The 18721-nt window shown below is 38.3% G+C and overlaps 1 protein-coding gene across 2 annotated transcripts in view; it reads left to right on the top strand.

The window, feature by feature from the left end:
• kcnab1a (potassium voltage-gated channel, shaker-related subfamily, beta member 1 a) overlaps window positions 1-18721 on the top strand; it is a 409855-nt gene that overhangs the window by 57405 nt on the left and 333729 nt on the right. The window contains exon 1 of one of the 2 annotated variants that reach the window (XM_039757283.1): window positions 6813-8087. The exons of the other annotated variant lie outside the window; for it this stretch is intronic. Within the exon in view, the coding sequence (XP_039613217.1) occupies window positions 7870-8087 (218 nt within the window). The 5' untranslated portion in view covers window positions 6813-7869. Of the gene's footprint in view, window positions 1-6812; window positions 8088-18721 lie in introns of those variants that run through there. 2 annotated transcript variants of the gene reach the window in all.

Here is an 18721-nt window from a genome sequence, read left to right as displayed (position 1 = left end):
TCTTTAGTGCAATAATGGATATGCTGGGCATTTGAGTGGCACAGGGCTTGAGATTACACTTTAAAACAAATTAATTAGAATGTTGCTGTATTTGAATGCTAAATCCATCCATCTAGTTTGGAATTCTGGAGCTCATCCCAACTGTATTGTGCACAAAGTAGAAATGAGCCCTGGAATGGTGCATTCATTCTATGTATTGAAAATTAAAAAACTTAGTGAACAAAGCAATAAGGTAAATAGAAGATATTGGAGAGCTAATACAGCAAAGCTAACGAAACACTGAGGTGCGAGCAGTGATAACCTACAGCAGAATTAGAAAACAAGTCTCATACATTATGGTTGAAAAGGTCCACTAGTAGATGCTATTGCGATGAGGATGGCAGTCTTCAATTTGGATTTTACACTGCAGGATTACAGCAAGTCCTTGAAGATGTTGGTATGTCAGCTTCAGGGGATTTTTGTTTGGAATAAATAGTCTGCTAAAGTACTTTATGGCTTCAGAATGTTTTTGGTTTTTTTTTTTTTCCTGTAGTATACAGAGCAGAAGTCTTGAACGATTCTGGAGCAGACAAGGTTTTAGTTTACAAAGACAAGTGAAGGAGGACAGGGCTTATCACATTGTAGGTTACTACGAGGCTCCTTCACGTGAAACCTCACTCCTGATCAAAGTCTCTTGGCAAATTTCTATTTAGAACATGTCCTGTTAGTTAATTCAATAATTTTAAGTTGAATTCAATGATTACTCCTATTCTACTACTTCCTCTGGCCTAATTAACATTCCAATCACTTCAGAGATTTTTGATAAATTGTTGTGGCTTGAAAGGAGAACTGTTATTGCAACAATTGTTACTTTTATACAGACATGTAATTTATTAAGAATGGACCAGAGGCAAACTGCCATCAAAGCAGTCAATTTTTCAACCAGTGGCTCCAAGGTTTGCAAAGTCATTTATTTAGTTAGCAGCTCAAAGTTGCCAAAGAATTTTTGATAAAAATTAATAATCTTGAATGATGCGGCAAAAGGGAAAAGTGCACAGCCAGCTATTAAACGCCTATAAAATCTAGTGGTGTGTGTAGGACAGACCGAGAAAGGTGGCGTGGTGTGCTGCATACTAAACACTAAACTTATGTAAAAAAAAAAAAAGCTCTTAAGCAGCAGTAGCTCGCTGTACTTAAGGGCATCAGTAACGTACACAGAGCACATTACGCTGGGTATTCTCTCTATAAAAGTAATTAGACAGGAACTAGGAATAAAAGAGAGAAGAGCCTCTAGATTGACGAACGCGGCGTTTAAGGATAGAGTGGTCCTGTAGTCAAGAGCGCGGCCATCTGCGCCGCTAACGCTATACACTACACTACACTCCGCTTTGCCGAAGGCGATTTTTGAAGCGCTGCACAATTGCTTATAGGATCCATCCATTAGTCCGTTTTCGGTGTCCGCTCTCCGCTAGACACAGAACAATACAAGGCAATCGGATTAGCCGGAATGAATTGTGAAATGTCTTTTCTAAAGCAAATCCTATGTACGGTGCTCTTCTCTGCGCGGTTTTCCAGCAGCAGATGAAATCGGGGACAGCTGACACGATGTCTTACACGCGTGTTTTATTCCCTTTAAAAATATCACATAAACACCGACAATTAAAATTCCGATTTGTGCATGGATTCCATTGGTTACACACAGACGCTCAAACGTGGTATATAATGACATATTATAATGATTATAATGCGCCAGTCTGGTTATACTCGTATGTAGAGTTTTCATTTTTTCGTGGATGTTAGATTAACTGGCGACGCTAAACTGCCTGTTGTATTTGAATGTGTGTATCAGTGGGCAGAGTGACGGACTGGCGCCCAGTCCAGGGCTGATTTATGCTTTGAGTCCCACGTCCATACATAGGATTAAAAAAATAAAATTGGTAGATGTATCCATCCTTTAACTTTCCACCTATTTTTCAAACCTGCTTGTAAGTTGTCGCAATAGAGTCTTCCTAGAGAGCATCAGCAATGACTGGAAACAGTCCTACTCTTAAAAATAACGGTGCCAGAGCTGTTCTTCATACCGAAAAGCCCATCCAGAAAAAAACCTGTTTATTTTGATCTGTAACAGGCTCCATACAGTATATGCCATGAACAGATGGTAAGAGATTTGTGAAATACCATTGGGTTGGTGATTTTACAAAGGACTCTTGCTGCATATGTACACAGGCTAAGTGCATGTTTTCTTAATCTGTTGCAGCCTATCAAATATGAGATATTTCTGGGGTTTTTTTATCTACATACTAGGAAGTTTTTTGAAAGCACAAGGAACCAACTTCAAATGCAAAGAACCCTTCCCAGAATGAAATATTGCTTTGTCAAGTTCAACAAGGAACCATACAAACCAGTAAAGGACCATTATTTTTAAGCGTGTACATGGGATGACAGGTTCTTGATGGAGTATACACCAGACACATTTCATTTCTCTTTCATGCAGGATTATTCAACATTTAATTGCTTTATAAATATAGTAAGTGCTGGAATAATCAGAGCTCATTAAACATCCAACCAACCAATCAGTTAATCAACCAATAAACATATTTCACTTTGACAGCATGCCATAGCTGACAGGTTTACCGTTGGCCTTACAGCTCCTAGATATCAGATTCAAGTTCCAGTTCCGTCATTGTGTGTGTGTTCAATCTTCACATTCTTCCCATGAGCGCTTTAGTTAGATTAGCAAAGTCCGACCCGGCCAAAGTGACACTGTGTGACCTACGATGGATTGGCCACAGTTGGTGCCTGCTTTTCCCATTACTATCAGTAGAGACGGTGCCATTTCTGAGCATAGGCAGTCTAGGCAAGTGCCTCTAGTGGTCAGGGAGTGTTACTGATGCCCCATGTAGAGATTCCTATCTTTATTTTGTTGAGAAAAATGTATCTGGACTGGATGGGAGCACAAATGTTTATGTTGTGTGCCTCAGCAGCACCTGCACTGTTTGCACTATGCACTGCAAAATCTGTTGCACAGAAAAGGCCCTGGGCTACGCAACATTTATTTTAAAAAACAATATAGACATATGAACACTCTGACTCAAAGCAAGTATCCGATTATATTGTTTTATATTATTTTCACATACTAGCAATGTTTGGTCTTAACGTCTGATGACCTACACAGTCCAACAATAACAAAAACAACAATGATGCTAATAATAATCCTGAGACTGTAGCATAGAAGAGACCGACATGGTGAAATAAAATTAAACAATCAAAATGGCAAAAAGACTAACTCTTGAATAAATAGCTAAAAGCTGATTTAACTCAAACTACAATCATCTCCTAAATGGACATACATTAAAAACTTGTGTTAAAACTTACCAAATATCATCCTCTGTTGCTCACCACCATTTGTGAGATTCACTCTGTGTACGCTAAAGCTTTTTTTGGACAGGTAGATTGCATTGTTTGCATATGCAAGCATATTGTAAGTAGGAAATGTGGGTAAAATTTCCATTTAAAGATAATCATCAGTTTTCAATTTTTTTATTCTATTAATTTTATTGTAATCATTCCATACAAATAGATCAATTTTTACAAAAAAATAGGATTGAAAACAAGTCACCCCCACCCCTGAGAGAGAGAGCATGGCCAATGGGGTAAAACTTAAGGCTTGTAAATATACCTAAATTGGTGAGTTTAATAGACCAATAGAGATGAATGGAGAAGAAAAAGCAATGAGGAGATCATTGCTTTTGGTGCATTAAGAGCTTATTCTAAAATATTACTGATTAGATCCTTCCAGGTTTTGAAAAAAATCTATACAGATCCTCTAACTGAATATTTGATTTTTATCAATTTCAAATAGTATAACACATCTGTTTCCCACTGACTTAAAAGAAGAGAGTTTAGGATTCTTCCAGTTTATTAAAATAAGTCTGCGTGCCAAAAGTGTAGTGAATGCGATCACAGTTTTGTTTGTCTTTCTCCACTTTCAACCAATCTGGAAGAACACCAAACGCAGCTGTTCATGGGTTAGGAGGGATTGTGACACCAAGGCTGTCTGAAAAGTAATTAAAAACCTTGGTCCAGAATGATGTTAATTTGCTGCAGGCCCAAAACATGTGACCCAGTGAGGCTGAGACTTGATTGCAGCATTCACAAGTTGGATCTTGCCCTGGAAACAATTTTAGGCGAGACAGGTGTGTTCGATATATCATTTTGAGTTGTATAATTGTACGTTTTGCGCATCTGGTGCTTGAGTGAAGTCTCTGCATTGCTACTTTCCACTCCTTTTCTGATATATTGATTAAGAGATCTTTTTCCTATTGTTCTCTTGGATCTTTAAAAGGGAGGGACTGTAAAATAATTTTATATATTGCAGAGATGGTGTCTAAGTCCTTGAAATTGAGCAATATTTTATCCAGCATGGACAAGGGTGCAAGATGGGTAAAATCGGGCAGGTTCTGTTTAACAAAGTTCCTAATTTGAAGATAGTGAAAGAAATGTGTAGCTGGAAAGTTAAATTTGGAATATACTTGTACATAAGATGCAGAGATGTTGTCTATTTAAAGATCTCTAAGCAATTTAATCCCAGATCTTTTCCAGATATTAAAAACTGCATATGTTTGCGATGGTTGAAAAAGGTGATTCTCTTGCAGAGGTGCCACCGATTAAAAGATTCTCCATCTTAAAATTCTTTCTACATTGGTTCCATATTCTGAGTGAGTGAAGCACAATTGGGTTATTAGTATATTGCCGATAACTTGAATTTATTGGGGCACAAAGCAGGGAATACTGCAGGAGTTTATTTCTATTGCTGACCAAGCCTGTGTATGTTTATCTATTTGTGTCCAGGTTTTTATAGCTTGTACGTTTGCTGCCCAGTAATAAAACTGAAAGTTGGGTAGAGCCATGCCACCTTCCCTTCTGCCTTAGGTCTTTGTAGGGTCGCTCTTTAGATACGTGGATGTTTTGAGTTCCAAATAAATTAGGTTATTGTTGAATCTAATTGCTTAAAAAATGATTTATTGATGTATATTGGAACGTTTTGAAATAAAAAAAGGAAGTGGTCTTAACATCTGATGACCTACACAGTCCAACAATAACACAAACAACAATGATGCCAATAATAATCCTGAGATTGTAGCATAGAAGAGACCGACATGGAGTAATAAAATTAAACAATCAAAATGGCAACAAGACTAGCTCTTGAATAAATAGATTGATCGTCTCCTAAATGGACATACATTAAAAACTTGTGTTAAAACTTACCAAATATCATCCTCTGTTGCTCACCACCATTTGTGAGATTCGCTCTGTGTACGCTAACGCATTTTTTCGACAGGTAGATTGCATTGTTTGCAGACATGAGCATATTGTAAGTTGGACATGTGGGTAAAATGTCTATTTAAAGATAATCATTGTATCCCCAATTTTACCGAATGTTGTCTTTATGTTAAGTTTTAAATTATTTTATTAATATATATGATATGTATATGTTATGGTAATGTCTTAGTTAAAAACAGTATTTATACATTGTGGCGAATGGCTGGGGTCATTGCTCAACAGGGACACCTAGTGGAAGGACCAGGGAGAGAGCACATTCAAAATATTACCCACCCCCGTAATGCTATAGGGCAGTCCCCCTGGAAGTGCTGCTAGAAGAAGGTGATCGAGCATCTGGAGCTCTAAAAGAAAAGCCAGTTGCCACTACTCCAGGAGTAGGTGGGCAAAGCTTGCTGGAGGAGGAGTGGAAGCAAAGAGTGAGGAAGAGAATGAAAGAAGAAGAAAAAGTGTTTTGTGTGGTGTTGTATTGCTTGAACTGTACTGTACAGGTGGTATTTCCCACTAGGAAAAAGAAAAAAAAAAATAAAAGCTTATGTTTTGAACTTGTGTCCTACATCTTTCTGTGTCGGGTTTGGACTGTGGGATGGTTTAAATAGCTAACTATAGAAACTAAGCATAGTTTTAACAATAAGTGTTTCTTATAAGAAATAAAAGTGATGAATAAAGATTACTAATACAGCCTGATTCCTACATATTTTCTGAAATGGCACCCCTCAAGAGCTTATTTTTTCAGCGACAATCTTGTAAACAGATGTCGCTATAATTCGATATTCTCAAATTGTAAATTCAATGTCCTAAATACTTCACTGTCCCCAATTCTGTCTCAAAGTACAGGTCTGGCAGTGACGATTCCTCTAAAAGCAAAGGGTGGTGGTGGGGCACCATTTACATCTTCGCCTAGGGCAGCAAAAATCCTGGAACTGGCTCCAGTGCAGACACCGACACTTCTCAGACTTATGATTTTGGTAATCTGTTTCAAAGATTGCTGGGATAGGTTCCAGCTGCCCCTCAACCCTGCTCTGGAAAAGTAGATTTGGAACTGGGTAATGGGTTTGGAAGGGGCACACATAGAAGAATGAGCTCTGCAAAGCAGTTAAAACGCCATTCTGGATAAATCAATCAAAGTTTAGGATTACTGCATGCCTGGTATGGGCTGAGTGCTTAAATACAGCTTTACCGTTTGTTGGCCATTTAGTAAAACTTTTCAAAATAATCGGTTTTAGGTGGTAAACTGTAATCCATCAATGGAAAAAATGTATTCCCGTGGTTGCAGGTTTACTGTGGTGACAGAATTCTAAACACACAAACGGCCGTTTGGGCACTTACAGCAAAATGAACGGAACGGAGGCAGCATGCTAGTGAATTCTCAGCTGTATATTAATTTGTATTATTCTGTTCCCTGACACTTAGCAGATTATTAAACATTATTTGTATCACCGCCCCATCCCGGGGAGAGAAATAATCTTCGTCTCAGCTAAGCCAGAGCGCGTCACTGCTTACTCGGGGCTGCTTTTCCAGTTAACAAAAGCTGAAATGATAGTCTACTTCAAACCCACACACTGCTTCCTTCACCCTAACATAAATCACACAGTCACTCAGGCATTAGCGATGTCAGCCCCATCCAAATTTTTTTCAGCCGTATTTTTTTCTGGATTCATGGTGTCACTGGTGAAAAACCGCAGATAATTTCTCTCCGCGCTCAAAAGCACCTCGTTACAGCCAGGGTAACAGATGCTGTATACGCGACTCGTGTCGTTTTCGGTGCATATTTAGAAATTTTCCTCTGCATAAAAGCTGAAGCCAGTATTTCCCCTATAGCCAGGCGGAGAATGGCGCGATACTAATGCATTCTTTCTACAGATGGATAAATTACGTAAAGGATCTCCAGCCGGGGAAATCATAAGCAAGGCGCTCTAACGTTTGCTTAGTACTAAACGCTGCTCGCATCACTCTCTTCGTCTGCTTAGTTATTTATCGGTAAAGCTGTTCTGTGCAGCGCAGGCAAACTGCGGACACGGTGGAAAAGAATCTCGGCTCTATTGATCGAGGAAGAAGTTCGCTGCGGAACGCGGCTCTTCGTGAGAAGATCGGGAGACTCAAAGTGGACGCTTGCTCTTTCTGCCAGAGCATCATTACATAGGATGCTTTGTGACAGACGACTTCTCAGACACTGCGATCTGGGGTGACACGATAAATTAAGAAGACTCTCAATTTGACCAAAAAAAAAAAAAAAGTAGGATCGGGATTTTTTGGAAGCCTTTTAATGGCCAGCTTGGACTCAAGGGTCCAATTTCGTGTTGCATCCCTCAATGTCTGCCTCTCGTTCTTATTTTAAAAAGCATCCCTTTAGATGCTCTTTTGACATCATCCTGGAATAATAACACACTATAAAGAAGCAGAAGAAAACCAAGAATAAAAGCTGCAACTGCATTTTTCTGCTTTTTTTGCAAATAAAGAAACTGATTTTTTTTCTTTCCTTCAGTCCTTTATTTGTACACGTGTATATTTTAAAAATAAAATTCCGGCTATCAAGCAATAAAAAAAGCCATGCAAGTCTCCATCGCTTGCACAGATCACAATCTGAAGACTCGCAACGGAGATGACAGGCACAGCAAACCGAACGCCAGTAGTCCCAATGTGGTAAACGCAGCCCGGGCGAAATTCCGGACGGTGGCGATCATTGCCAGAAGTTTAGGATCTTTTACTCCCAAGCATCACATATCGTTAAAGGAATCAACTGCCAAGCTCACGGGAATGAAATACAGGTAGGGGGATCTGCCTTTCCTTAGCGAGGCGCACGCTGTTAAGTCACACACGCGCAATAAGCCGGGGTTTATTCAAGAATTTGGCTGCATGTAGTTTTCTTCTTGTTACTTAACAACGTCAGTTTATGCCTCCTTAAATAGTTAATTAGGGTTGAATGACTTGTGTTTACGCTGAATTAAAAAAAAAAAAAGTATGGCGTAACGCAGCTAGAGGGGAATATTAACTATGGAAGGAAATGTTTCAGTTGTCCAGTCTGCACAATGTGAGAGTGAACAAGTATTTTGCTCTAAATTAAAGGTGCTCGTCAGAGCCTGGCGTTCATTATACCCAAGTAATTATCGATGTGACCCAGTCAGATGAAGTCCCATCGATTACACTGTTCAGCTCTTTCCTGGGGAGATCTTATCTAAGTTAGCGTCAGTGCACAGAGACAGCCACCAGCTTTTGTGTTTTAGCCTTTAGTTTCTGGTTGCCCTTCAATGATACACCAGCGTGATTATATACAATATACTCAATCAAAGGTAAAAAGTGTAAAAAAATATGAAGCTCCAACACACTAAATGCAGTACTTACAAAAGAACTTTTTGTAAAACTAAAATGTCTTTAATGGTTTATTTATTTAATAGCAAAGTAAAGAAAGCAAGTCTTCTGGATTTCATTCTCCCCACAGTGTTACTGATCTGGATGCACTCTATTATTTATACAAATGCCCTTTCTAACACATATATGATATATACCTTCAAATTTTAACTATTCTGATGTTTTCTCATATCTCTTTTTAATTAGCCAATGGTGTGTTTTCATGCGCTGCAGGCACATAGAATCTATAGTTAGGTATGAACAAAAGTTTACATTTCGGTAATGTGTGGCATATTTCAGTGAGGTGAAGGATTGGTATATCTCTCCTTTGCGATTCTAATCAGTTTCCCATGTTTTTAGTTTTCAAACTTCTTTAAGTTTCCAATAATCATAAATGTAACCCATTTCTAGCTTATGCGGCACATAAGGTTTATAATGTGGCTTTGTTTTTTCTGAGCACATCAGTCATCAGTATATAAAGTATTACACATTACATGCACATGTGGGTTTTTTTTTGGTTTGTTTTTTTTACTGTTTCTTCTTCTTCCTCTTCATCTTTTCCCACTTCTATGTGGGGTCGATGTGCTTGATTAGCCCTCTCCAAACAGCTTGGTCCTGTACACTGTGTATTCTCATTTCTAGACTACAAGAAATTGCTGTGCAATTTTCAAATACACTTATGTTTTATTTCACACACCAGTGTAGTACTGAGTAGGACCCCCGCAACTGCACCAGAATTCTTCTAAGCGTTGCTTCTGGAAGGTACTGGAAACATTTCTCAGTTGTTGCTGGTCCATGCTGACTTTTTATAGCTTCACATAGTTTTCCGCTAATAAATTCATGCTGTTGGTGCTGAAGTCACTTTCACATTGGTGGATCTACTGTAGTTTTTGAGGACATGTCACATCATCCTGCGGGAAGTGTGTTTCTGATAAAGGCTACACTAGGGGTGGGCAAAGTGGCTTCAGGTTTTTGCCCCAACCCAGTTGCTTAATTAGAAAACAATAATGGCCAATAATTTAATTTCATGGCTTGTTGGTGCTTTAACTCCACCATATCAGGTCATTCTCATATCCTAGATTTTTTTTTTCCTTTCTAAGGATATCATCCAAATGATTTGAAGTCTAAAGCGGATGAGTAATACAGTCTTTCACTTTTTTCTCTTCACTTTCCTTCCAAGCATTTAATTAAACCAAATAGTGCACGATAAATACACACAGATGAAAATGGTAACAAGCTAAATGTAGAAGTACTGGTTTATTTTGTCATTTGCATCTTATTGCTAATAAGGAGCCATTAGAAACCGAGAATACAGCTGTTTAAGACTAAAATAAGCAATAAGGGCTCAAAATCTTCAACTAAAGTGAAGCAGAAATGTTACTAGAGCAACTGGGTTAAAACAAAAACCTGCAGCCACTGCGGCCCTCCAGGAATGACTTTGCCCAACCCTGGGCTACGCTCTGGCGGTAAAATGCTTCACAGGCTAAGGTACATGTCGCACTCGATTTGGTTTTAAGAGGCCTAAAGTGTGCTAAGAAATCATTCTTCATATCATTACAACACCACTACTAGCCTGTAATGCAGACACAAGACGTGAAGGATGCATGCTGTTGACACCAAATTCTGATATTACCATCTGCATGCTGCAGAAAAAAACAAGTTTTGACAGAGCAGGCAACAATTTCCAGTCTTCATTTGCCCAGTTATGATGGTCACATACCCACTGTGGTCTCATTGTCCTGATCTTAGCTGACAGGAGTTGAACTCCGTGTGTTCCTCTGCTGCTGTTGCTGATGCATTTCATTGTTTCATCATGTTATACTTTCTCATCACTCTTGTCAGGAGTTGTTATTTGAGTGTCTGTGGCCTTAATATTAGCTTGAATGAGCCTTGCCACCTGTCTGACCTTTCTCATTAACTAGGTGTTTTTTCCCTCAGAAATGCTACTCACTGGCTGCTTTTTTGTGTTTGTTGTACCATTTTCTGTAAACGCAGTGTGTGAAAATCTCAGGAAGGCTGCTATTTCTGAGATGTTGGAAACCCACATCTGACACTAACAATCATACCATGATTAGAGTAGCTCATATCATGTGTCTTCCCATTCTAATCCTTGGTCAAACAACAACTTAATCTCCTGACCATGTCTTAATGATATATAGTATGTATGTATATGTTGCAGCTACCTTATTGGATTTTTGAGGAGCAGGCTGTTTGCACTACCAAGCAGAACTATCTAATAATGCAGCAACTGAGTTTAATTAGATGCTAAAAGTTGGCTTCTCAGCAAGTTTTGTTTGGCACATTCAAGTCATTTCTATGGAATATCATTGTAGACCATTTCTTTTTATTTGTCAGATATTATTAGATGACAGTTCCAAGCTGAGTTTAGCACTGCTGGCTTACAGCTCCTTTGGGTTGGGTCCCATATATGATCAGTGTTGTTTCAATGTTCTCTCTATATCTACACGACTTTGCTTCATTTTCTGTGTAAGAAAAAGTGGCGTTGCTGCAATTCCAATACAGTTTTGTTTGAGTGTGAACTGTGATGGATTCGAATGTCATCTTATATTATTTCTTGCCTTTCATATGATATTGCTGGGATGGGCTCAGATTTAGCGTCTTCTGATTTTCTTTGAAAAATGTCTTTAAAGCCCTGTGGAAGAACACAAACAAAAAGATCAGTGTATCTATGATCAAGGGATGTGAAGTGTACTACAGTAGGCTTTGTGGTTTTAACAGTATTAATGGTCTGCTTGCTCTCTGTTTCTGTTTCACTGATGTAGGTGGCTGGACACTTCCTGCAAGAAATGCAGTACAAAAAAGATTTTTAGACTGTTGATTGTTGAAATGTAGCATCTGAATAGATGATATCAAGAGGCCTCCTTTATCTGGACTGTTCATTCCAGGTTGAGGCTTTTAATCCTTTGTGCTTTTTTTTAATTCTCTATCAAACGTCTGCAGAAAATCAACTGCTTATGCACATTTGGCACCAACGTGAAAATATTGGTTCAATACAGCTTTAAAATTGTCAGTTTAAACAGAGGAAAATAATAAATCATGATGACGATGCATATACTGCTTCTGTAGCAGTAACCTCTGGTATCCTGAGACTGACACCTTTCACTCGCTCATTACCGCAAGTCTTAAATTTTAATTACATTTGATCTGCAATGCACTGCATGTGAATCAAATTAACAAGCTTATTGACAAATGGCTGTTTAATCTGCATAGTTTTACACCACTAATAGGTTCTTTTTACCCCTTATAGTTTACAAACGCTTTTATCTAGTTAATCATTAATGAGCCATTGTGGCCACCTGTACAATAAATCATTACACTGCTTTCTTTGTTTTAAAATAATTTAATAGATTAGAAACAAATGATTCAAGTCAAAGGCAGAGGTTTTAACAGATTAAAACACATGAAGAATAATTTGCTATTGAAATATGACCTTTACAATAATAAAGAGTTTTTTCATGCTATGTGAATCGAGTTTGGAATTTCATATGGCAGTAACAGTGACGCATACACATCTACAAACACCCAAGCCCACATAAAACACACACATTAATTCACTGTACAGTGCATCCATCCATTGTCTAAAACTAATTTTGGGGTTAAGGGGATCTGGAGTCAACATTAGTAGAATTTTGAACAAGACAAGAGTCAAACATAGAGAGGTAGGATGCCAGACTTTTTTCATTAATATTGATGGATAAAAACATATGAAAGAAACTACATGGTCAATAGATACCGTAAATGGGAAAGGTACTGTATGATAGAGAGAGATACATGGATGGAAAAAGGTACTTCATGACTGACAGAGAGATAAGAACTGTACTACATTATAGACAGCTTTTGAAATGTACTGTTTACCAATAGAAAAATAGATATGACACTATATAATAGTGATGGTACTATATAATGGTAGATAGATAAAAGGGTTCAATATGATATCATATTAGGGAAAGAGAGAGCTTTGATTATATCAAAGCTCCTCACCCTAAACCTACCCTACCCCTAACCCTCACTTCAGAGAAACACTGTCAAGAAATAAAGACTGGGAATTTAATTTTTTTTTTTTTCTTTTCCTGATAGATGAACATTAAAGGAACAATGTCAAGATCCACTAGACATGTTGTTTTGGTTTTTCGCCACACTCACTACAGATATTCCCTTTTAGAGGGACTGTAGTCAAATATCTTCGCAGAAGTTGATTCTGAGACCCATGTATTGCTATTTTATCTGCTGATTTAGATTTTGTGCCTTTGTAGCTTTGCCCTAAACTAATACTGTAAACTAATGCATGGGTACTATTTTCCAGAAATCTGCCTTTACAACCTCAATTCACCTTTTGCTCATAATGTCCTTTAATTTTTGACTTCCATCACAGCGCAAAAGCAGCTATAGCTCTTAGTGAATAGTGTTAATCGACAAATTTCGCCAAAGAGTTATTTGCAGTGAATTTGCTGCATTCACATTTGCCCTTGTTCATTGAAATATTTACTGATAATTCAGCCAGTTTAGGAGAACGTTTTTCTCCACTGCCCCATAATTCTTTGTGAGGACAGCGCGACATCCCCTGTAACAGCCAACGTTGATGTGACTGACCCCTGTGTATATAATGCTGATCATTTGCATTACTGACTCTGTGGGACTTAGCTAGTGTTAGAACAGATAAGTAAATAATGTAGGATCTCAAAATTTTATTTTTATGAAACATGTACAGCATTAATAATGAATTATCTATGCTTGTCACTTTATGTGCAGGTTGATCTTCGAGTTCCACATCAGCATAAGAGAAGGAAGCACATGTCCTATGCATGCATAATTAGCCATGTGGAGATAAAAAAAAAAATAAAAACAAACCTTGAAGCAGCCTCACGCCCTCCCCCAACATAGGAGACTATTAAATAATAATAATAATGAAAGATTTATTACTATTAATAAGACATTTCTATCTATTTAATAGAAGAAAAAGTGCAAGGTTTTGGCAGAGAGTTTGGAGAGCCTTCAGCACAACTTCAAAAAATAAAATGAGCTCGCGGCTTCAATCATTACTTGCCAGTTTGAGTTTTTTTACCTTGTTTTCTGACTTTTGTCCATGATTTTTGCATTTTTGCTTTGTTTTGATGAAATATATGATTCAGTGTCTATGATTGCGTTCCTTCTTCTTTGACCTCACAGAGGCACAGTGGATGCAGTGGTTAGCACAGCTCAAGTCACCTTTTTGGCAGCAATAATTGGTCTAGTATAGCTGGCAAACGTTTCCCTGGCCCTCAGGAACATTTTAAAAATGATTGCACCATTATAATCCAGCCAAATCTAGTTCAGTTAGTCCTTCCCCATTGCCTTCAATGCATTTCACAGAGTTTGGCAATATTTGTGAACACTTCTGTGATTTCTCTGAACTCGAGGCGAAGCAAATGGAGTTCGCTCATCACTACTAGTGAAGCATCAACACTTTGAACTATCATTATGATTGACAATTGTAGTAAATTTGCTTCAATAATTATCCCTTTTCCAGGTTATATCATAAAAACTGTTGAATTTAAATCAAGGACCATTATGCTCAAACTATATAATGCACTAGTAAGACCGCATCTGAAGTATTGTGTGCAGTTCTCGTCACCACTCTACAAGAAAGACATAGCAGCACATGAAGCTGGGCAGAGTAGAGCAACCAAGTGCATCCCAGGTCTTAAAGACATGTCCTACTCTGACACACTCGGAGAATTAAACCTGTTTAGCTTCGAGCTGAGAAGACTGTATGGAGACTTAATCCAGGTATTTAAAATTCTCAAAGATATTGATAAAGTAAATCCAGCAACACTCTTTCATCTTAAGGGTTATTCATGTACTTGAGGACAACAGTGGAAATTAAGGGAACGTCCATTTAAAGCACTTCTTTACACAAAGAGTTGTGGGAACAAAATACAGAGACATGCAGTTGAAGCAGAAACCTTGTCGACCTTTAAGAAGAACCTCCATTAGATATTGAGACAGCTTAGCTGTTAGATAAATAAGTGGGTTGCATGAGCTGCAGGGAGGACCGAGGGCTTCTTGTGCCCTGTGACCCGGAGGTTCGTCATAGGAAGAGCGACAGACTTCCCGGTTGAAGAAAAGGACTATTTACCCTGACCCGGAAGGAATAAAGACTTGTGGACTGTTGGGCAGAAACACCTCTGGGTCAGGGAGTATAAAAGTACTATGGGAACTCACAGACAATGAGCTGAGCTGGGTGGAAGGGTGGCAACGTGTCTGGGAGCTGGAGGATTGGTTTATTGATAATTATTGTGATTTATGTGAGTATTGTGGTGGAGAGTGTGCTTTGTACACTGTGGCGACAAAATAAAGTCAACTTGAGGACTTTTACCTGGTGTCTGGAGTCGTGGACAGGGGTTCAAGGGAGCGAGAGCGCCCCCTATCATTCACAGCATGTAGAGTCACAAATCAAGTAGCACTCCGGCTAATGTGCTGTAATGTTAACCCATTGTCAGTCCGAGTCAGTAACTCATTGTCTGACACTGTGCAAACTGCTTAATCTATCAGTGCTTGTGATTTACAGGTTGATTTGGATACAAGTATTATATACACATGGTGAAAGATATCAGTTTTAATAATTTTGCAGTCATACAATTATGAGAGTTAAAGGTAGGGTGAGTGTATTTCTGAAGTGAAGATAAATATTGGGTTGTAATTTTGCCTTTCAGTGTATTTGTGGTTTAGATGGATCTCTCTCCAAGATCTGTCTTTGATGAAGAGAAATAATAACACTCCAGTGATTCCAATCTATTTGATGTCTCAAGTAGTCACATGGATAAGACAATGGTGTGAGAAGAAACTCCAACTGTGCAGAAAATGCTTTGTTTGCTGATTTCCCATCCATGAAAAGATTAATCTTTGTGAGTGGTAATAGTCAAGAAGTGTTTACAACGATTTTCTGATTCTAACAACAGTGCTTTACACATGATGATCAAGGAAGTTTAACTTCTTTATTAATTCCTTTTTTTTCCTTAGGTTAAATTGTTTATTAATATGTGAAATGTGAAAAGTTCTGCATTTTTTAAATGATCATCACAAGGCAAGGGTTTTAAACCAAAACCAAAAACATAAAAAACTAATAGAATGGCTGAAAACACATCTTCTCAATCGAGTAAGAGGTTTCTTTGAATAAACGTTTGCGGGTGCCCAAAAAATGTGTCTTGTTTATCTATAGCTGACTTACCATGACATCCTGAGCATTCCAAAAAGCATCCATGTGCAGTGTCATGAGCAAAGAAGTGCAAAATGGGGCTGGAGATAACATTACCTGCAAAAATCAAATCAACGGTTTGTGAGTTTCAAAGTAATGGATGTAATATTTTACAATTTTTATTATATTGTAATATTATTATATCAGCTAAACATATGTAAACTAAAACATCCCTCTAGAGTGATATAGTCAAAGGCATTTCTGTACAGAAAATCTAATCGAAGGCCAAAAAGTATAAAAATACAGAATTGTTTAAAAGGAATACATTTGTTCAATTAAAAAGGAAAAAAAATGTTTGCCGCAATCATAGGGAAAAAATAAGGCAGCAACAAAATAAACCGAAAAGCAAAACTTACCTAAACACAAGACTCTCTCCAGCTCTATCGCCAAACTCTGCCTGTCAAGTATTTGACCGAACTCTCCACCCCACTCACCGACTTTGGCTGGGATTGACCATTAATCCCAAGAAAGCTCTGAAGATATCTCACCATAACTCTCTAATGGTTCCAGAGCCTTGTTTTAATTATAACTAGTCAGGCATCCTAGGTGTGTCGCACACACTCTATAACATGCAGTAAAGCCCCGTCTTTCCAAATGGGAATCATTTGCTGCTTTTGTTCAAGGCTCAAGATTTTTAATCTAGTTAATTTTTCAGGCAACAATGAGATTTGCTTTCTCAATTTCATCCAATAATAGAAAGAATCGTTGGTTAAAAACGTACACAGAAATTTCATAAACCGTTTACATCATTTAAGAAAAACAATTTTTTTGTTAAAAGTTTATTATCAGTTTGATAGTACATTTAACCTAAAATGAATACATAATATGTAAGGAAAAAAACCCTGTACCTCCTAGATTAACAAAAAAAAAAAATCTCTGATACTGTGTTTTTTATTAAAAAGACGTATGGCACTGGGGAGAAAGGAAATTTCTGGAGCGATCTGTGTGGGTTTTCAAAGCGACTGTCCTTCCCTGATTTGCTGAAGTTAAGCCCTTCATGTAGAGTGTGTGTGTGTGTGTGTGTGTGTGTGTGTCTGTCATCAGTTGAGCTGATTTCCAGTTTTCTTTAACACTGCTCTCTGACACACACCATCTTCTGCATCAACTCCAATCACTTTAGCTGCATGTTTGGTAATCTGCTGGAGCTTTTTAAATTTTGGTTAGTCGGACTGCTAAACCAGGCGATAAAACTTAAAGTAATAACAGACTGGATGATGCTGCAATGAAATGACAGCGTGAGGTCCTTGTCCACTTTAAATTGTCTGAGTTTATGGAGGAGAAATAAGTGCTGATTGCATTTAAAGTACCGGTACATGATTTTTTGGGTTTGTATTCTAAGATTGTTGTCTAGGGTAGTACCTAAGTATTTAGATTCAGTCACTTTTTCTACCTACTCAACCAAGAACAGTGATGGGTGAATATGCAGACTTCTATCTCTTAAAGTCAAATATCATTTCTTTGGACTTTTTGACATTCAGATTTAAGATTGTTCTTATTGCCCCCGTTTGTGAGCATTGTGCTAGTCTTTTTCTTCTCTCCATGTCTTCTCTGTTATTTCAGTTTGCCCAGTGGCACTCCTTACACATACATGTGGTTCATCACCCATTTAAACATACTAGCAGGGTTTTGTACTTATTACCTGCTGGCTCATGGCCTTCAATCAATGCCTGTCTTGCCCTGGCAACCCCTTGTCAGCTATGTTCTCTTCCTCTCTTTCTATATACAGTATATACTGTATATACATATACTGTCTCTCTATAATGCAAAAAGACAATTACCTCTCAGGGATTAACTAAGTACTGTATATCAAATAAAATATATACTAATTGATATACTGTATATTGTACATGTATACTATAAATTATAAGTACACGTTATAAGTTTTAAATTCAACGTGTTTACATCTTAGCATCTATATATATAATTCACTAAGGCAAGACACCCATGGGAAAACACCCCGGAAGGGGCGTGGATTCACTAAGCTGCCGACAAGTAAGACACCTATGGCGCACGCAGGGAGGAGCCACGCCCACCAACTCCAAGACCATTGGATACGACAACAACTCGCAGAGCCACGCCCACGAATTCGGACGCGATGACACAGAAAGAGCAGCGTCATTTATATTCGTCTGTCGTGGAGGCCTCATGTACTTCCGAGCCACCTTGACTGCTCATAGAGGCATGTTTCTCGCAGAGGTGAATCGCCATATGCAGCGTGTGAAACGGTTTGTGAGGGGTATCCCATGGAATCCTTAAAACAATCCTTTACAACTGAGGTTAAAACACAATGAAGTAAGCAGTCTTTAAAAAATGACTTTTCGGTTACGACGCATGACCTCGTGCACCATTACGAACTGTTTTACACGCTACATACAGGAATTCGCATCCGCGACAAACATGCATCTTCTTCACTCATGGACAATTATATATTGCTCTCTCCAGAGTTCCATCTTTTCATTCACTTTCTGTTGTATCCTCAAACCCTCCCTTTTTAGACAACTGTGTCTTTCCAGAAGTGTTCAACCATCAATAAATAATTATGCGCCGTTTGTTATGCCACGGGTTCACTATTGTGTTGTATTTTGCTCTCTCCAGAGTTCCATCTTTTCATTCACTTACTGTTGTATTCTCACACCAACCCGTTTTGGACAACCGTGTCTTTCCAGAAGTGTTTAGCATTTAATAAATAATCATGCATGAGATTGAGCGTGTGTCTACACGGCACAGAGAGGCGTGGGTAAGCCGGTGAACCCCATTCGGGCTGCAAACCATGGAATTCCCACTAAGTGCAACTCATAT

Source organism: Polypterus senegalus, chromosome 1 (assembly GCF_016835505.1).
Source record: "Polypterus senegalus isolate Bchr_013 chromosome 1, ASM1683550v1, whole genome shotgun sequence".
In the NCBI taxonomy this organism is placed as follows: Eukaryota; Metazoa; Chordata; class Cladistia; order Polypteriformes; family Polypteridae; genus Polypterus; species Polypterus senegalus.
This window is presented reverse-complemented; position numbering and strand designations above follow the sequence as displayed.